Source organism: Asterias amurensis, chromosome 1, assembly GCF_032118995.1.
Source record: "Asterias amurensis chromosome 1, ASM3211899v1".
Taxonomy (NCBI): Eukaryota; Metazoa; Echinodermata; class Asteroidea; order Forcipulatida; family Asteriidae; genus Asterias; species Asterias amurensis.
In genome coordinates this window covers 5,804,250-5,826,207 of record NC_092648.1, presented here as the reverse complement: position 1 = coordinate 5,826,207, position 21,958 = coordinate 5,804,250, and the positions used below count along the sequence as shown (strand labels likewise).

Genomic DNA, 21,958 nt, shown 5'->3' with positions numbered 1-21,958 from the left:
GGCTAGTCTTTACTTGTGACTATGCAAGTCTGGCAGGCCAGTGGCCAGAGAAGTTAGCATTTGCTGGCCATCTACATGTACATGTAGATGCTTAACAAATCTTGCAGGCCAGTGGTCGGAGAGGTTACAAGTGGGCTTGCCAACTTGTGACTATGCAAGTCTGGCAGGCCAGTGGCCAGAGAGGTTAGCATTTGCTGGCCATCTACATGTACATGTAGATGCTTAACAAATCTTGCAGGCCAGTGGCCGGAGAGGTGGCAAGTGGGCTTGCCAACTTGTGACTATGCAAGTCTGGCAGGCCAGTGGCCAGAGAGGTTAGCATTTGCTGGCCATCTACATGTACATGTAGATGCTTAACAAATCTTGCAGGCCAGTGGCCAGAGAGGTTACAAGTGGGCTTGCCAACTTGTGACTATGCAAGTCTGGCAGGCCAGTGGCCAGAGAGGTTAGCATTTGCTGGCCATCTACATGTACATGTAGATGCTTAACAAATCTTGCAGGCCAGTGGCCAGAGAGGTTACCAGTGGGTTAGTCAACTCATGACCGCACAAGTCTGGTGGTCTAAGGCATTTTTAAGTTCAGCCTTACCCTAGACATGTAGGCCTAACTACTTTGCACACATTTTCACAAGCCTGCTTAAAGGAACACGTTGCCTTGGATCGGTCGAGTTGGTCTTTGAAAAGCGTCTGTAACCATTTGTTATAAAATGTATATGAGTGCAAAGATGTTGTAAAAGTAGAATACAATGATCCAAACAAACATGCATTGAAATTGCACGGTTTTCCTTTTACCTCGTCGACAAACACGGTCGGCCATTTATGGGAGTCAAATTTTTGACTCCCATAAATGGCCGACCGTGTTAGTTCGCAAAATAAAAGGAAAACCACCCAATTTCGGGCAAACTTGTGTGGATTATTGTATTCTACTTTTAAAACATCTTTCTAACCATATGCATTTTATAACAAACGGTTAAAAATGCTTTTTATAGACCAACTCCTCCGATCCAAGGCAACGTGTTCCTTTAATTCTAGTTCAGTAAAAAGTTTGAGCTACATGCTCTGTTGTCTTGTGGAAATTTTCACAATTGATGATATTAGGATTGTTTAAGAAACGTGCGTAGCATGACTTCAAGTAACAAGTAAGTTCCATGTTGTAATAAAGATGCCATGTGTGCGAGCCTGATGTGTATCTGTGCTTGGGATCTCATTCTTGTGTGGGAAGGCCAAATCAGAAAGTGCACTTAACTTTTTATTGGTGTAATGCTGAAACTAAATATAGCATTTGAGATCCATTTCTGTGTCTGTTTGTGTATATTTGTTTTCCAACAATGGACCCATAGAATCAAGAACCGATTTAGTCAAAACCTGCAAAGGTCAGTTTTGGTTCTTTGATCTTGGTAAAGTTCGTTGTTGCTAACTCTCTACCTGTTTGTGTGTCAATACCCTAGGGGCAGCGTGCAAACAAAATGCAATGCTATCAATGAGATTTTGAACAATGATACTGGTTGACCCACCCCCCCCCCTTGATATTATAAACATGTATGCATAATGTGTGTGAATGCCCAAGCTACCCAACCTATCAGAGGCGGCAAACACACCCTTTGGACTGTGCAAATCTTGGGAACAAGGCTTGCGGCTCGGTCAATATTGACCAACTGAATATCAAGATGGACTCGGACACACTGCCACGTTGGGCTCCAAATCATGCGATATATCAAGGGTTGTGTCTTATCAGAATATATTAATCAATCCCTGAATTGAAAAAGGACTTTTTTTCACCTGCTGTGAATGAAGCTGTGTACTGGGTGCACAAGTTGTACCATACTTTAAAACAATGATAATTTAATTGTATTTGAGAAGTGATTTACACTTGTTTTAAACTTGTGAAAGCATTTTTCTTTAAATGAAATATATTTTGTTGTCAACTGTAAATAAGGTTGCATTTCCAATGGTTGTTTTAAACTTGTGAAAGCTTTTTTCTTTAAATGAAATCTATCTTGTTGTCAACTGTAAATAAGGTTGCATTTCCAATGGTGATTCTAAACATGTGAAAGGTTATTTTTAACTGAAAATTTATTTTGTTGTCATCCGAAAAAAAGGTTGCATTTCCAATGGGTGATTGTTGTGATTTTTAGTTTTCTGATAAAAATATTATAAAAATATAATAGCTCCTCTGGGGAAATAATTTTATGCACAAAGAAGAGATTTACAAAACTATAACTCCAATAATCTATGTGTCTTTCATGTTAAAAAAAGAAAGCTTTTTGGTGAATTTTTTGAATGGATTAATCAATTTTTGGCTTTGTCTTCTTGATTGTTATTGCAGGTGAAGGTTGTGGTGCCAAACAGTACAGCTGGTCTGATCATAGGCAAAGCTGGGGCTATGATCAAACACATCATGGAGCAGAGCGGGTCTCGGGTTCAAATCTCACAGAAGTCAGACGGCATCACACTCACGGAACGGGTAATCACAATAACGGGGGAGGGGGATCCAAACAAAAAAGCCTTGTCTTTCGTCGTTGACAAAGTGCAAGAGGATCCACAGAGTGGCAGTTGTAACAACCTGAGCTACGCCACTGCCACGTTTCCCGTGGCCAATTCCAATCCTACAGGTTCTCCGTTCGCAGACAACGCTGTCGCGGCTGTGGTTCCCACCTCCGTGGTCAAGGCCCAGATTCCTATGACCCCTGCAGGGCTAGCAGGGCTTCCGGCGTCAGCTTTAGGTGCTACTGGTGTTTCCATCCCCCAACAGTCCTATGCTCGGGTGCCAACGACTTTATCGTATAGTACAAATGATGCAGCAGCCATTAATGCCCTAAATACCTTAGCTAGTTATAATTACACCTTAGGGGGTATTCCAGTACCAGCTGGATTAGCGGCACATGGTTCCCTGTTTGCTGGTACCCCGGCTCATATGCAGCATGCGCAGATGATCCCATCCGGTTTACTAGGTACATATCAAGTAGCAGCAGTCGCTGGTAGTCCCAAAACAACTCCGCCCAGTCCATTAAACCTATCGTGTTCAGTCGGAGAGAGCCCTATTCTCAATGGCTCTCCCACATTTACCGTCCCAAGTCACCACCTTCAAGAGTCCACAGTGCCTGGCATGGGGGTCGCAGCGCCAATGGGCAGCCTCACAGGTATGGGTGCTGGCCTTGGTGCCTTTTCCCTTCAACAAGATTCGATACCCACCCACAGTATCAAAGATATCTCCAGGGACACTATTTTGGAAATTGACGTTCCCGAAAACCTTGTTGGTGCTATTCTGGGCAAGCGGGGGCAGACTTTGGTGGAGTTTCAAACTACCTCGGGTGCTAAAATTCAGATTTCAAAGAAAGGGGAGTATGTCCCAGGTACACGTAACCGCAAAGTGACCATTACAGGAGCTCCTAACCAGGCCCAGCTTGCCCACTTCTTTGTCACTCAAAAGGTGGCTCAAGAAGAGCAAAACCGAGCATTAAAGGGGACCACATAGGTTGGGATCGACTCTAAATGATAGTGAAGCTTTAATGTAACACTACAGTCACTGTGCCTTGTGAGTCCCATTCCAAATGGAGAGAGACCTCTCCTGTATAAACACATCCACAGAAACAACCCAAAGTGTGTTTGGGATGGCTTTTATGTGCTTTCAGTTTGAAATTCAAAATCAGCTATGGGACCATGATCAAACCATTGAAAAGAAAGAAAGACAAAGCTGAAAGAGAAGTTTGATAACACCTTGATTTGCTTTTTGGAAAAAAACCAAAAACGTTTCCGATAGTCGGAGGATGAAGTTAATTTTTATTGACCAAAATGTTTTAAAAAGGAATGTTTTCTTTCTGATGTGACGAAAGTGTACAGAATATATTAAAAAACAAAATCAGTTTAAAATAAGGAAAAAGCGCAGAACAATTTTGAGCCAGAGATGTGGTAAAATTGAAGAGGGACGCGCAATATTTGGAGATGGCCGCCGAAAGTCTGAGACGGAAGCCGATGATTGCTGGAGCTTAAATCCCACCAAAGTAAGTTTATTTAACGAAAACAAAATGAACTCTTCCTGATATTCTGTGATTTATTTGTTCGTGTTTTTTTTGTTGCATCAACTCCTTAATGAATGAATGATTGAGTGAATGTGGTTTATGCAAAAATGTATTTTTTTTTTTTTTTTTTTTTTTTTTGTATGCAAAGTAAAGTATAAAATGTGAATTATAGAAAATTTTTAAAGAGGTTTTAGTGGAGTGAGAGGAAAAAGCAGTGGAATCGAAAACATCTCATAAATAATTTTTTTTTTTTTTTAAGACTAGCGGTGATGAAAAACCACAATCCAAATGCCAAACTGTAAAAAAAAAACCAAACCGATATTTATGAGAAATGGAAAAGTTTAAAAGATATTAATTAATGAACACTAATGAGAAGAACAATGCCTTGATTTGAAGTAGAAGATGATTGTGCAATATTGTGCACTCTTTCACTAATTAACATCACTGATGCCTTAGATGTAGTCGCTGCCAGGGAAGACTCATCCAGTCTCTGGACCCCTATATCCAACCACCTTTTTTCCCCCATGGTGCTGGGTAGCAACTGCTGGTAATTAATCAGGAACGCTCAAGTCCACATAACACCCTATTGTTTTTATATTAGTTTGAACATCCATCACACTCAATCATCTGCTGTTGCCCAAAATGCAGTTTTTGTCATGATACTAACACTTGAGTCATCATTGTTGATGCTTTTTTTTTTTTTTTTTAAGAAATTTCACATCAGTTCTTTACACAGTGTTTTTTTTTTTTTCTTCCCCCGTTGTTAATTAACGTGAGGTTTACAATTTCCACCCACTGCTTTTCATTGGATGAGTTACATTACATGTTAACCTTGCCATGTAAAAGAGTATTGTCTGAAAGCTGACTGGTCTGGTAACAAGCCTCATCTTATTTACTTCAGTTGGTACACAAAACTAGTCAGTGTACAATCCTTGAAGCAGAATTCTCAACATGTGCCATTTGAATTCTTTCTGTTTAATTTTTTTTTTTTTTTAAGCTGCATGATTTTGATTTTAATCAGTGCTAAATCTAAATCAGTAATGATTTAAGATTTACATGTAAATGTTTATAACATTATATATATATATATATTAAAGTATATATCCTGAAGTTAAGTTTTCATATGGAAAATGGAAATCGGTGCAAATTCTTTTCTGTGTTGAAATTCTGAGTTTGAAGCAAAATGACAATCATAACGTGAAGGGCGATCACTCTACAGTGGGGAAGGGCCATAGATGTGTTTTCAATGCCTTTTAGTTTAGCACCAAAAACCTTTTTGCATGATGGCTACCTTCCAACTCAAGCCACTTCAATTCAAATCACAGCATTCAAAGTCCGCCCACGAATAATCACACATTACTTGCATGAGGTCACATGACTCCATATCACCCCTGTGAATGGCCGAACGGATGTCACTTCATGACGAACAGCAACATATCATAAAGTTTGACGACCTTCCCCCCTCTAGTGTTGATACCCTTCAGGACCATACTAATCTCTAATCAAGTTCCTTCACGATGAGCTTCTAAAATCTGTAATTGAAAGAGACCAAAACCGAATCAGCTTTTTCGCAATTCTCTTGATTTCATGTGTTGTTTTTGGTTTTATTTTGTCATTTGTAGTCGTTTAGCTAGTAGTCTTTTGCATGCGTCTCTGATTAAAAAAGAAAGAAATGTACCTTAAATTTTTCTTAGAAGTCAAACCATTACTACACAGTTGTAAAACCAAAATGGTGGCGTTTACTTTATTCACAGTTTTTTTTTTTAATGTAAGCATTTCTTCATGTAATCAAGTGTACATACTTCAAGTAATTGAAATGGGAAATTTGGTATGCACTCCAATGGTTCCATCATGCACTGCCTCATTACCAAAAAGGCCTTCCACAGATATTTTGTTGGCGCCAATTTGATTTCCTCCCATGTTGTGATTCAGCCAAAAAAAAGTTTTTGTACATAATAAATCAGGGATGAAAAGATGATTTTATTGAGTATATGAGCAGAAATACAGGAGATCAATGTCAGATTGTGAATGTTATTACCAGATTTTCCCATTTTGTTAATGGAGAGACCATATTCATGTTACACTGTACATTCAGGTCATATAGTCACATTAGCGTCAAATGTCAGACAGGAATTAAGAACATCAGCTCAACCATGATTGCTAAGAATATGTTTTTCAGTAACCCAATCAAAAATAGTAATTCCTTTGGGGCAAAGAAGTTTTATTACACTTTGGGTTTCATAACCGCCTGCACTGAACTCCAATCTGAAATATGTTCATTTCACACTGCTCAATTGAATGGTTTGTGGTCAATATCGAAATGTCTGTTGCTGTTGCACAGTCCGTGAAAGATCTGAAAGATCGCTTATCGATTGCTGGCATTGTAAATTGTGTGGATGTAATGGCTTCCACCTTGAAATACACTCATCTGAGGAGGGCCATTCCAACAAGATTGAATTTCTTAGGAAGAATTTAACGGATTAGATTGCAACCCAGGCAAAGTACCTGTGTAATGTGCATATTGATTTGCCCATGCTGACATTTGACCTGTGACATTTGACCTGTATCATTTGAGTTTTTCCAGGTAGCACATAATCAGGATTTCACCTCCTTTTCCCCTTCTTTAAAAAACAACAACAAAATGGCTGCTGCATCCAGTCACTGCATTAACAACAGTTCATTTACTCTGTGCCTGCCGAACTGTTCTGCCACAAACCCTTATTGTGTTCATTCTTTCCCCCCATTCTCAAAATTATCACCAAACCAAATTGTGACCGGGTTTGTTTAACTAATGCACTCTAAAAAATGTAAAATCATTGTTGCTTGCCTAGGTCACCCATTCTTATGTTATACTTTTTCTCATTTTATCACTGATGTTTGTGCTTAAAATTATGTTGTGTAAACCCCCACTTCTAATTTTTCAATAATAATCAATCTAGACGAGAATCACGCTGGAAAAAAATCCTAAAAGTGTTGTTAACCATGGGCTGTTACAACATGGCACTCATTTGATATAACTCATTTGAACTTTTCACTGTTTTGTGATCGTGCAGAACAAAATCAGTCATCCCTTACTTTTTTGAGTTTGAAGCATTTTCATTTGTTTCTCTTATTCTCTCCTATTGGTCTGCTCATAACACATTCACTGCCATTCTGCATGTCTCGTACCAAGGACAGCAACGACAACGGACGATGTAAACAATTCTTGTTAATGCAGTGATTGATTTATCTTATCAATTATTTAGGGTGACCAAAAAAAAAGTTGAAAATAGACTTTTGAAACTTTGAACCGATTGATTTAAACCTAGGAAGACCTGAGTTAATTGTAATTTCTTATATATAGTATAACAGGTGTTCATTGTATTGTTTTACACAGGCATTATATTGCCTGATTTTCTTTTGGTTCTAAACTGTACAGTTGCCTTCCGATATAAAGTTAGAGTGTAATTAACTTTATATAAAAAAATTGTTTGAATTGTACGACAGAGACAATTACCACCAATCATTACTTTCATAATCATAGTAATTTATATGTATACAGTGATTTTGAAAAGAAAATTTTACTTCTTTATATTTTGTTATGATCACTTGGAACAAATGTTATTTTTTTCTCCAAAAAGACATGTTTTGCTAATTATATAAAGACACAAACTTTTGTTAATTGGGACAGTTTGACCAATGATTTCTCAAAGGGTGCTATTGTTGAATTAATGGGAAGAATACACAGATGAAGAAAAAAGAAAAAAAATCGATGAGATATTTTTTGAAAATGAATAATTCATGATCATTATGTTGAAATCCCACCTTGTAATTTTGTCTTATGTTTCCATGTCATCTAGTTAACGCTCTAATAATCGTCAGCCTGTTTATGTTACACTGTCTTACCCAGACAGTTCTTTCATGATTTTTGTTTGTGTTTACCTGTCAGCTGTCACACCATTCAGAATTTCTTCAGCACATTATACCATTATTAATAGCATTTTCCTTGTGGTTTCCTTGATTTTTTTGATTTTTTTTTTCTACTATTACTATTATAATTTTTTTTAATCAAGGATTTTCAATCCAGTATCACAAGTAGACTTGCCTGTGTTGTCCAGTGCTGTTCTTCCAATACCTCAACACTTGCTAGAAATAACCGCTGCCTATTGGCTGGTACGTTAGAGGTTGCACAGGCCCCTTATAATCCCTGACCAGTTACATCTAAAGACAGTTGTCCGATATAGCCATCACATATTGCACTAGTTAATCAGCATAAAAGATGCAATTCAACCGAATTGATAGCTGAGAATAATCTGCGACCCAAGCTGCTACGAGAAATGATACAAAGTTCTTGCCTTGCCAAGACGCCTTGCTAACGATGGAGCAGTGCACCCTGTGTAATTGGTCCATAACTGTTCCAACAGGTTGGCCAGGTCGGATAAACAAGGCATTCATGGGCCAGACAATACAGGCAATTCTACAGGCAATAGTCTCAGCCATTTTTACTGCAGTGGTTTTATGTTGTTTCTACGTGCACTGTATACACTATAAGCCATAATCATCTTCATAGTGTTCTTTAAACCATATTGCATAAAAAAAAAAAAAAACATGTTGCTCTTTCCCTATTATTCATACCACGTCTCCTGTGTCATTTCCTTTCCTGCTAGTCTTGCATTGCATGTTTACACAAAGGTTTTGTGTGTATATTTACTTTGATATTGTTTTTGAAGGGTAACATCTTCTCTCTAAACTGATCACTGCAAACCTAGAAATGACTAAGCCATGAGGCCCCTAACTCAGTCCCACAACCATCTGTGAGAACTATCTGACACTTCATCATCCATAGCAAGGTGATGGTCTTTGTGCTGTTTATTTGTGTAGCTCCTTGTTTTTAAACACAAAACGTGATGAGAAATCTTTGCAGCATTGAATTCCTCCCCCCATCCCACTCTCTGGCTGCAAGAAGCACACTGCTTGTCGTCACACCCCCATGTTGGCCAATGGAAGCATCCTAGTGTTACCATAGAAACAATCCTTCCATTGCTAAGTTAACTGCACTAATGATGTCAAGGCAGGCTTTCTGATGATAACGTTTGCAAATCTTGCAATGTAATCACTGACTGAACCAATGTTCTACTAATGAGAATCACACTCTGTGATGAGTACAATATGTATAAATATATACAAATCAATACAGTGCTCCCAAAACAGACTTGTTTAAAGTCAACTTACATTTTTGTTGAAAACAATTTCAGGACTCTTGTTCAGATTTTTCAAAATGGATAAGATGGCGAAAATAAGATTTTCCATGAAATCTTCTGGAGAGGATTGAAGATCCTTTTATGAGGCAACTGTTTGGTATCAAAAGGAGGTTGATGCCTTTAATAGACTGGTACCTTCTGAAATATTCATTATTACTATTCGACTCCAGTCAGGGAATCATACAAAGATGGCTGCTGCATGATATGGGTCTATCACCATTTTTCAAATCCTGGCTTGGGATTCAAGCCTCAGGCTTGGGCTCCCTCCCCTGGTTGGAAGCCCTCTACCAAAACAACTGATAGAGCCTAAAGCCAGGTTCATACTTCCTACGAATGCAAATGCGATACAAATGTTGACGTCACAGCCCTTTTTTCGCTGCGAATGTTTTGCAAATGCGAGCACATTTCAACTGTTGCGAATTATTTGTTGCAAATTTGTCACATCAAAGTGCGTATCGCATTTGCAGGAAGTTTGTTCCTGGCTTAAGTTGTACATGTAGCTTAAGGCTAAGCCATGGTTTTGAAGATGGCCTATGCCCTGTTGCACTTTGTATCATTCACATGAAGCCTGCATGACATCATTAGTTACACAAGTCTATATCACACTAGCTGGACAACTACATTCCACTCTCCAACACTGTACATTGGATACTTGAGGCAATTCTTAACTAGGATTTATCCAGCATTTAGCAGATCCTGATTGGTATGCTTCTGATACTTGAATGGAAAGCATATCTTGGTGGCACTAGATTGGCAAATTCTTTGTATAAAAGGATAGCTTTTGAAACATATACTTTGGTCAGCTTGAAAAGTGTTTTAACGTTACACTGAGATCCCTGATAACTTATAGATTTTTCGAATTTGCACTGAAAGATATGTTTTAAAACATTGGAATAATTTCAAACTCAGGGAATCAAAGGGAGGCGTAAAAAAAAATAACACTTGAGGTTAAAAGGTTGTCACCAGTGATCCTTAGTAAGACACAAACTTCCTTCTAATTCCATTTTCTTTATCATCCATGCATTTATGATTTTGTTGATTTGATTCAGAACTACATATCTGACTGCCACTTTCACAAACATGGACTTATTTTCCTCCGACAGGATTTGTGACTTTGCATCGGTTTTTCATTTCAATAACATCATGATCCTTTTAAGAAGTTTTTAACAATTTCTTTATGCACATTAATCCGGAGAATCGTCCAGGCTTGAACTTGCTGTCTAACGTTAACGCTGTAGCACACACAAGTAGCAAATCTTGAACATGTGTTTGGTTTTCAGTTTGCATTGATTTAATCACCTGTCCATGTATGGCATCATCTGTTTGGCGGCCATCTTTGTTTGGTTTCTTGAAGCTTTTCCCTATGAAAGGAACATTGCGGATCATCGTTTATGGTGCCTGACTATGTTTTGTTGTTCAGAGGAAATGCATCATGCGAAACTCATACTTGTGGCTGTTTGAAAAGTTATGCTTGTTAAAATTATCAGTAGTTCAACACACACACAAACAACAACGACTGCTAATAATTGTGTTTTTCAAAGTGTTTGAGGTGCACTGGTACAAGTTTTGTCTCAACTGAATCACAACTTGCCATTTTCAGAACCTCTACTTCTTAAAACAAAATTCATACATGGCTGTCAATTGTCATCTGTGAGTTTGTCTTTCCAATTATAAAATCAAGCAAAGCTTCACCTCTTACTGAAAAACCAAGATGGCCGCCGCTGTAATGCCAATAATTTGACCCTGTCCTGTGGTACTGCTTCATATGCTATGTGGCATCCCATCAGTTTACAAGCCAAGATTATGGTTTAGACAACCTCTGAGTTTTAAACAATTTGGGCAAAGGTTGACTCCACAGCAAAGCACATGCAGATAATTAAAGGTCTCTCAAAATATCTGTTAGTAATCAAAAAAGAATTGGAGGTTTCTGTTCCTTGTTTGACGAAGGGCCTTACCTGGCATACTCTCCTCCCTCACAAAGTGGGTCGCAATCTTATTGATTACAACCACTGGGGATGATGCCATTTTGTCATTTTGAAATCAGTTATTTTGCCCATGATGAATATAAAAATGGGTTTATTCAAAAAGTGCATGTCAAGTACACTTACTCTCTGCATATAAATCATTCACAAAGTCAGTCTACTACCAGGAAAACCATCAGTCACTTTCCTGATTTCACATTTCTTCTCTGTATTATTACAGACAGATGGCTTCAAAGGCCGTTTATAAAAAAAACCTTTCATAATTAACAACATAAACTGACATTTGTGTTTGTTGTTAAAAGCTCTATGCTATGCTCATGTGTTGTGCATGTCAGGTGGGTTCACCCCTTGCCCAAGGGAGCCACAGGTAACTTTGCATACTTATATTAACAACCCATCCAGTATTGCCAATTATATTATTTATACCACCTCTGGTTTTGCCACATCACCATTAAGTCTAACAGTGTCCACCGATCAACATAGCTTCCTGCATGCACCCCCTCTTATAAAAATAAACATGTAAAGGCAGAGCAAAAAATAGGAGATTGACATTTGTGCGATGGATGTATGATCACCACATAGCAAGTTGCTGTTCTTCAGATGGCCCTAGCAACTGACATTACACCTGCAACTGTACTGTGGGGACCGAATCATCAATCTCCGAACACGCACGATTTTTATTAACACGCATGTAAACAACATCAGCCCCTTTTAATCCACCCTCACTGTATAAATTGTTAGGGGGACTGAAGAAATGTGCTCATGTTGTCAAGTTATAACATTGACATGACTGATGGTTGTGAGGACTAAAAACTATTCAACTAGCGTAATACAGTAGTTTGTGAATCACACATTGAGTTGATAGCCATTGATAGTTGAGGAAAGACCTATCCAAATGATGATATCATACATAGCCTCGTGAAGCAATGAGACTTGACACAATTCAAATACTTGACCCAAATTTTATGATAAGATTTGTGAAATTTCACCCCACCAACACTTTCATCTGTTCGCATCCATTTCTGGGACAAGTGTTAATTATGTTAAAGGTATGTTTGCCTTTAATGAAGCATACACGCAAAAAGGGGAATCTACTATATAGACCCCTAGCACAATGCGGAATGCACCTAGCCATTTTCGTCTTTTGGGATTAAATTTCTTTGTGCACATTTTTACTCGGACAGGATGGGCGTGTGTAGGTCGTTGCGCATTGTGTCTTTAGTGCATTTACATTAAAAACTCTGTCAATCTGAGGCTTTAAGCTGGTCAAAAGGCAAAAGAATCTGAGTGGTGGTGCCATGAAATTGTGGAACTTGGTCAGAGCAGTTTTTAAGTTATGGTTACTTAACCGTTGTTATGCAGCTAGACTATCATATCATTTGGGGTGGCAATTCGCAAACTGTTGTGTATGTTTTTGAAAAACTAATCAGAAAATCTCTCTGCAAAATGAAAGTGTCTTGAGATTTTTTGGGCGACAGTCATTTGATTGATTTTGTGAAATTTAAAAGTGACTAACAAGACCATATGAGAACATCTGATGTAAATATCACTGGATTATTTTCAATATTCATCACAAAGACCTGCTGTCTATTCAAGAAATTGCGGGGAAACAAACTGTACAAAATTTAGTTTCTGGGAGAAACATCAGGTAAATTTAAAAGATTAAAGGTTTAGCGCTTAAAGTTGACAAAATTTCACTTTGTTTTCACAACTATTCTTAAAGACCAATCTTTTATTCAACATCAATGCAATTGAGAAATTGTTCATACCATCTGCATGTGCACATTTCCGACGTATTTACATTTATACAACTGTACAATTCAAATCCAATTTTGCTTCTGTAGTGGCATTTTATTTTCACATCAAAGCACAGACAAATCCGACGAACCATCCTTTTATTTACCCCCATTGCCCCCCTCTTTCCTTCTGAATTGGTTTTAACAAACTCCACACTTAACATCTAAAGTTCGCCATACTCCAAAAGCTTCTGTAGTTATTTTTTGGCATTCATTGTGCATGGTAACAGAACAATCAGATTCCATACTTGTCCATCTCGTCTCTGCATGATGGGAACTCATCGTCTTTCGGTATTCCATTTTTCCCCCTTCTTGTAGTGTTTTTGTCTTCCCACGGTAAGTATTGCAAGTTTTTTTAAAGGGAAGGTTCAACATTGGCGTATTGTACAAAATGTTCATGACAAGGCTATGCATTCTAAAAAGGGCAAAATTGAGCTATACTCTGTACTGAGATTATCAGAATCAAAACAAATGCCTAATGCACCTCAAAGTTTGTGTAAAAGTTGGTGAAAACCATCACCAGCCCTGTTACCTCTGGTGTGTATTTGTACACCATTGAAACGGTAAGATAATCATTTATTTATTAGATACCCTGGGGAGTACCAATGTTGTATCTTTCGTTTAATCAAAATAAAATAAATATTTTTAATATTACTTTCTAAGAATCAAACTCAAACCAAAGATGATTGTATTATGATTTTAATATGCTATGAAATTTTTTGTAAGATGTTTTTTTTTGTGTGAGATGAGACAAACGAGAATCATTAATGAAGAAACGAATGTGCAATAAATTGATTTATTTTTGTATGTGATTGATAATAGTGGGTTGCACTAATTAACTAACACTACTTGCAGTGCCTGTTTAAAATAAAGTCCTGCAAACAATACACCACAGGCTCAACAATTAAATCACTTGAAAGTCAGAACAATTCAAATAAGGAACCTGTGATAATTCGTCATTATGAGTAAATTGAAGTGGATAAATATATGGAGGTCGGGATCTTGGGTTTGCCTTCTGGTCTGTACCCCTTGTAGGCATTTTCAAAACTTGGGTTTTGGCTTAGACTTGTGCTTAGGCTCTGTTCGCCGTTTTGAAACCCCCATAACGAAAATGTACATTTTCAAAAGTCTCACTCCAAGCCAAAGTTCTCAGTCCAAGCTGAAGCAGTGGTTTCGATGATGTCACACAAGGTGAAACAGCGCCCTCATTGACATAAAAACAGGTGTTGTTGCCTGATATTTATAGTTAATGTCTATGCAAAATATGTTGACTTCAAGTGTCTGACAATGTCAAGCCTATGCAAGGGATGTTGGTGATTTTGATTGCCCATTCCAGAATAATTGTCAAATACACATCATCAATGAGGAACTTGTATGGCATACACCCGTATCAAAAATACCTAAAGTAAAAATGGTACCCTTTTAAATCTCCTTTCTTAATATTTATGTAGCCTGAATACCAGAGATGTCCTTGCTTCTTGTAAACCTAGATAGCATGGTCTGGTGGTATCACCACTTGATAAGAATAGGCAACAAGAAAGAAGTTGAGGAAGGTGGTTAGGCCAAATAAAAAAATACCAGTTGATTGTCTCCTCCCTCGTCCTTTTTTGAGGCCGCATCCTTTTTTCCTTTTTTTTTAAATACGTTTCCTTTGTCAAAAATACAACTTTGCTGTGTATTTCCCATTAAACTTACTAATCTTTTAAGAACTTGTAACTACATAAAGTATGTGGTGACTTTGAACTAAAGAATTGGTAGCCAGTTTGAATTAAAATGCTTGTTTTAAAAAACGAAAAGGCCCTCATCCTCCTCTTTTTGGAAAAATCCGGACGATCAACTGGTATTTTTTTTTACTTGGCCTTATGGGTGATAATAGCTGAAGTAAAGACAACGAGGCGAGCATGACCCCTGGGTCATTATCCTGCCAGTAAAAACCAAGTCTAGAACATTTGGCTTCCTTTAAAAATGCCTTCTTATGTGGTTACCCTCTTCTTGGTTTGGCTCACTTTTAAGAAAGCACACCATTACTGATCATTTGTCCAGATGGAGAATAAGTTTTTTTTTTAACAGCCAACCAAAACAACAATAACAAAATCTGTAGCTATTTTAATTGAAGCTGATTTAGGGTTTCAAAGAGAAATACATACAGATTATTCATAGGTTGATTACTCTGTTCACAACGTTAAAACTGTTAAGGCTAATTTCATCTGTACACTATATCTAAAAAGACAAATCTTGCCTAGTACCCAGTGTCTTTCAGAAATGCATAATGCTAAGAAACGTGTAGGGTTGAGACTAATGTTGATCTCAACATGATGCTGGCTCGGAGTCCATTGCTGTTCTTCAATTGTTTGAGCAGGTGCAGCAGGCACCACATAAACATAGACAATTTATTAGTTGTCAAATTCCAATATGTGTTCCCATGGTTCCCACCAGATCCACGCAAAATCACATAATCAGAAATACTTACAGAAATTGCAAACTCCAATTGAAAAATGGGCTGCTATATGGTTTGTGGCTGGGTACTGTGCTAGACTTGTACAGAGAATGTAGGGTCGGTTATTCTTGTGTGGCATTTTACAAAAGACAAAACATCTTTGGCTTGATGTGTGCTAGATGTGGTGCTATACAGAAACGGTGTGTACAACTAGAAGAGTTTAAACATCACATCCATATTTTTACAGTGAATTTGCAACCCTTCTGTTTTTTATTATATAGAGAGAGATAAAAAGTACATTTGATCAGAAAATGGTGCTAATTATTTCCATGAATGGAAAATGTCAAGCATAAGTTTCAATTATAATCATTTAATGAACTCCACTCCTCACAACAAAATGTAATACATAGAAACACAAATTATAAGTTTAAATGTATTTGTGGCTTACTTAAAACAAAAAAACAAAAAATAGGTGGAATTGTTTTGTTCTTTCCTTCAAAAAAAAAGAAAAACATAAAAAAGGCAAAGCACACAAAATGACAAGCTTATGTTTGAAAATTATAGCTGATAATCTTGAGGATAAATTTGATTTTCTGCAAACAGATTTCACTTGAGCTATCCCAAGTTGCCGATCGGAACTTTCTCATGCAGATCATTGATGATTCCAGATTCGGAAATGTTACTAGGAAAGACACCTCCAACCTAAGAGTGGAATAAAATATCACAGATCGGGCAATGAGGTAAACACCTTTATCATACATATACTGCTTTATTGCTCTCAGGACAGTCCAATGAAGAGGTAGGTGTTGATTGAGGTGAGAGGGAAGTTGCTCAATGCTTGGACCAGCAGTTGATACAGATACAGAGACCCCGGCAGTAGATAAAGAGACCACAGTAGTTGAGACCTAGTTGATACACAGGCCCTTAAGACCCAAGCCGTTGATACAGAGACCCCATCAGTTAATTGATAGAGACCCCCAGAAGTTGATACAGAGACCACCCTATTTCTACCTCCATGTTGATACAGAGACCCCAGCAGTTGATTCAGAGACCCCAGCAGTTGATTCAAAGACCCTAGTAGTTTATACAGAAATGACATCAGTTGATACACTGGACACCAGCAGTTGATACTGAGACCACAGTAGTTAATACAGAGACCCCATTAGTTGATATCGAGACACAGTACATGTAGTTGATACTGAGACCCCAGTAGTTGATACATAGAACATAGTGATACAGAGACCCCAGCAGTTGATACAGAGACCCCAGCAGTTGATAAAGAGACCCCAGCAGTTGGTACAGAGACCCCAGCAGTTGGTACAGAGACCCCAGCAGTTGATATCGAGGCACAGTAGTTGATACTGAGACCCCAGTAGTGGATACATAGAACATATTGAAACAGAGAGAGACCCCAGCAGTTGAAACAGAGACCCCAGCAGTTGGTACAGAGACCCCAGCAGTTGGTACAGAGACCCCAGCAGTTGGTACAGAGACCCCAGTAGTTGATACAGAGTTGCAGTAGTTGATATGGAGACCCTAGTAGTTGCGTCTCTGTATCAATTGATACAGAGACGCCAATAGTTGATATGGAGACCCCATTAGTTGATACAGAGTTGCCAGTAGTTGGTACAGAGACCTTAGTAGTTGATAACAGAGACCCCAGCAGTTGATATGGAGACCCCATTAGTTGACACAGTGACCCAAGCAGTTGATACATAGGCCCAAGTAGTTGATTCAGAAGCCCAAGTAGTTGATACAGAGACCCATATGTTCCATTACTGGTACATATTTCTGTAAAACTACAAGTACAACTCCAAGGTAGATGTACAAAACAGTCAAACAAAACAACAACACACAAAACAGTTATTTGGCAGTTCTGCGTAGAAAAAGACGACACTGAAGATGAACATTTATCCGTAATTATGATTAACAACAAATATAAACTGTATGCCATGACATGAATATGTTAATTTCATTTGGTTGTTATGGAGGGATCAATGTCAAAAGTAATTTATTTGTTCCCTTGGGTGTTAGAATCACTTGCCAGTATCCTTCATAAAGGCGCAATTCACATTTCAGGCATGTGTGGTACCATTAGTATCTTTCACCAGCTTTTTTAATAGCAACTTGGCATTATATGGTGACAAGCTGATGAATCACCTGAAGTTCTCTGGCTTGGCAATGGAGTAAACACCCCTTCAACCCTGGGAGTTGCCATGGTCCTTCATGAACAACAACAGTCAAAGAAAGAGCATTCAAATTCACCCCAGTTCAGTTCAAACTCGCACCATTATTGAAATGGGGTAAATTTGAGCTCCCTGTCTTTGAGTAAAAATTGTCACGACTGTTTGCAACAATAAATAGTCATTGAAACAATGAATAGTTGTGATTGAATGTGCAGTGTATAGTTGTATTGAAATATCGCAAAGAGGAAATTTGAGCCTGTTTCAAAATTTTTGAATGCCTTTTGAAGAGGTGGTATGTACCGCATACCCTTCCTTCCACTTCGGTAAATTATAGAGCTTCAAAGAAGTAAATGCACTTTGGATATTAACCATATAATAAGTAAATTGGAGGAATAAAGTGACAAATGTGAAAATGGGCAAGGTCGGGTTGCAATATGGCCACATGACGGAGTGAATAAGTGGCTTGCCAGGCTGTTCTGAAGGCCAACAGGAGAGAACAAACCATGGTAACAGGGTCACAGTGGATTATCATCTCATGAAGTGTGTGACTGACAACATATGGTGGATAAGCCTGCTCTGTTAATTCTGGTGGAAAACCAGCCCCTCCAGATCTGCTGACTAAAGAACAAGGACGCCCACAACAGTCTGAAGGAGGCGAGGGGGATCAAAGTGTCACAACCGGTAGCTGTTGATTCCAGTAGCTTGCGTAGCTAGGAGCTGCTTAATGAGTAATTATGAGCTATTTTTAACTGTGAAATTTGGCAGAGTGTGCCCTAGATCATAGAGTAAGGACAGAGAGATGCACCCCTAGTTTTACTTCTGATTGTGGAGGCCTGTTGAATACTTAACAGTCCTACATGGTCCTCTCTGCAGTAAACAACCAGTACCCTCTCCTTATCAGATAACAATGTTCAACAATTTCTTGCATTGTGTTGGGTTGTGGAAAAAGGGCAAGGTCAAAAATGCTGTTTTAAAAAATCTTTCATTACATCACGTTACTATTACTGATTCTTTCTAATAGGTGCCTGCCATAAGAGTGGCTAAATTAAGCCTTTCTTAAATTATTTGCTCTCATATTCACAAAAATGAACAGAGTTATTGGGAAGTAAGTAATGGCTATAGGTCTTTACGCTGGGAAATCTGTCTATTGCTAAACCTTTGCAATGCCTCGTACTCTTTTTGATAAAAACATGATTTAACAGAGAAATTTGTATCTTGTGTCAGGAAAACATTTAGCATGCATCAAACCTCACTGAGTTTTGTGAAGAGAGAGAGAAAACAATTTGTAAACTTGATGAAGTGTATCTTTCTTGGCTAGTGTTGCATGTCAATCAGCACAACAAATTGCCAATTAGAGCTAACACTGTTTTATATATACCAGATGAGAAATCTCTTTTGGCAACTGAATATAGTGTAAGTTTCCCAATTGAAAAATTGATATAAAACGGGATTGAAAATATCCAAATAACACAAAAAATCTGTTAGAGTTTCTCAAATAGTTTATATGTCAATTGTTAACGGTTCATATGCTTTTTGTGATATGGTGACATGGTTTTTTGTAATATGAAGAATAATAATAATAATTACCAATTCTTATATAGCGCATTTCACAATAACCGTATCAATGCGCTTTACATTAGTGCCCTGGTCATAGGGCCAATAACATCCCTTTTTTTTTTTTAAATGTTTCTCAGCTCCCTTGGGAGTATACAACCTGGGCATCAGTTTATATCGCTCCAAAGGCTTTTTCATTCACAATATCAACCTCTACCCTCGCAGGTACCCATTTATTCCCCTGGGTGAAGAGAAGCAATTATAGTTAAGTATCTTGCTCAAGGACACAAGTGTCACGACCGGGATTTGAACCCACACTCCGGTGAATTCTCACCAGAACTTGAATTCGATGCTCTTAACCACTCGGCCATGACACTTAAAACCATCACAAGAAATACATTACAAACCTTTCACTGAAAAAGTATTTTGACTGAAATCCAAGAATGTCATTTGAGTGAATAGGGAAATAAATAATGAAAAAATATTAGTTATTTTGGGCTGAAGATCTGACGCTATCACATTGAACAAAGAGAAACCCACACCAACAGCTCCGGTGGGAATTCAGACCGTGGCTTAATTTTCAAGTTACATACAAGAATGTGTACACAGAGTTGAATACCAATATTCTATGCCAGTTATGTCCAGCAATGTCAACATGGAGTGTCTCCCCGAATGGTGTTTGGTTTAAGCTGAGTGAAGGATGGGGCGACATCATCGCTCCATGGCTAATACACACACTCGCTGTCTGTGACAGATTGAACCATGTGGATCCGGACATATGGTTAAGGTTGTTTAGATGGGATGTGAACCTTGTGATTTGAAATTGAGTAGAACATTATACATTAAAACCAAAGAGTACTCTCTTAATGTAAAGGAGTGCAAAATTCATCCTGTCCTAAATTGAGTTGAAAGTACCCGTCTTTCACTCTAAAAAGAGTTGTCCACCATATGGCTCTTCGCACGAGTGTTGCGGACAGACATAACGAGTGGTTTTTCACTCTTTTACATTAGGGGAGGAGTATGGTTTAAAGATGCATGACCATATAGATGATGCTGTGTTAAAACAAGCAACATACAGCTAAACTTGCAATATTTCAAAATACATAAAAGGCCTAATGCACAAAATTGTTTGCATGGCTGATGGACATGAGATACTGTCAGGATCTCGACAACAATGCATTTTTAGTTGTTGATTAATTTCCCCTTATCAATATCATAATATAAAGTGCAACTTCTTAGTTAACAGCGTGTATTTTTCTTTCTCTACAAAAAGCTCTCTGAAAATTGCACTTAAAATTTTAATCTAAATTGTTGGGTCAAGTTTGGACCAAATCAGACTGTATCTTAAAAGAGAAGAAAATCATCAAAAAACTAAGTTAAATGATAAGTTAAGTGCTATTTTCTGTTAGAAACTTAATAATTCGGTCAAATCTAATTTTGAATATAAACATAGCACACAACCAGCCTGAAGTCACATCTATACCACCTTATTTTAATTTGAACCATGATTTGGTTGGGTGTTTTAATACTATTTACTGGATTCGATAGTCTTTCAGAAAAACAATGGTCTGGATCGTATTATTCAGTTTGTCTGTCTTGAATATTGAAAGCATTTTAAATGATTATGATTTGAATTTATAAAAAATTTACTTTCTTTTATACTACATACCTTTAAAATACCCATGAATTCTCATTCATGTTATATGAAGACTTGTTGTTTTCTTTTTGCCTGTAAAGCAATACTTCCTAAAGGATTATCAATAAATCAACATTTAACATTTTGAAATGAGTTTTGTCTCTGATGTATTCTTCAAAGAGTCGCATTTCAATATTTGTAACTGAATATTATGAATCTCAGATAGTTCAACCAACCAGCAGCTAGTTTTTGCTTGTGGGTTTTATTGACTGAATAATGTTTTTTCTTATACACAAATAGTATGGATTATGCACACATTGAATAATACTAATATATTACCACATCAAATCTGGTCCATTTGAACAATGGTGTTCAACCAGCACACAATCTCCAGGCCAGACACAAGGGGCGTATCCCTCCAAGTTAATATTATGGTATGTTGATACAGTAGTCGATGTTCGCATTGAAACAACCTACTTCAAATTGATGCATTTTATTTGCATTTGCCCCAAGCACTGCCAAATTATGATTTGAATGATAAAAACACTTTGTTTTTCCTGGTTCTTTTAAATCCCCTTCATACTAATTCTCATAACACTATATAGTTACACTATATAGTTATAAGAAACAAGAAGTAAAAACAGATAAATTTAACAATTTCTATAAATATTCCATTTCCAAATGCACAGGATTAGTGCATTATCTTGGATTATTGTAAGAGGATTTCAGTAATGGACCCAGAGTTTTCCCTCACATTGGTTTATCATTAAACATATATAACAGTAGTAAAAGGTGGACAATTTACACCAAACCATGTACCCTATACAAATTATAAAAGCGTTCATGATGTTATCTACATTATCTGCTGTGCTGCTTTTTCGAAGCGCTGAGCAAACCTTCCCAGCTATCAACCATAGGCCAGAGTAGATGGCAAACAACCAGCCATGATTGCACAAAGTTAATCACTAATCTTATTGTATTGATTCAAGTTCTTTACATAATTCACTGTTTGCCAGCACAAGTTTATTGTTGAAAGACTCAGGGTACAAAGGTTCACTATTGGTAAAATTGCATTGGGTAACCTTAAGACCTGACTGTAGATTAATTCA

At 37.6% G+C, this 21,958-nt stretch overlaps 2 protein-coding genes across 2 annotated transcripts in view; one reads left to right on the top strand and one right to left on the bottom strand.

Annotated features, from left to right (window-relative positions):
• LOC139943735 (RNA-binding protein Nova-1-like) overlaps positions 1–8,625 on the top strand; it is a 69,301-nt gene extending 60,676 nt beyond the window's left edge. Inside the window, exon 4 of the mRNA XM_071940502.1 lies at positions 2,326–8,625. Coding sequence (XP_071796603.1) covers positions 2,326–3,474 — 1,149 coding nt within the window. The 3' untranslated portion in view covers positions 3,475–8,625. The remainder of the gene's footprint in view (positions 1–2,325) is intronic.
• LOC139943900 (transmembrane protein 229B-like) overlaps positions 1–21,958 on the bottom strand; it is a 334,157-nt gene that overhangs the window by 125,312 nt on the left and 186,887 nt on the right. The gene's annotated exons all lie outside the window — the stretch shown is intronic.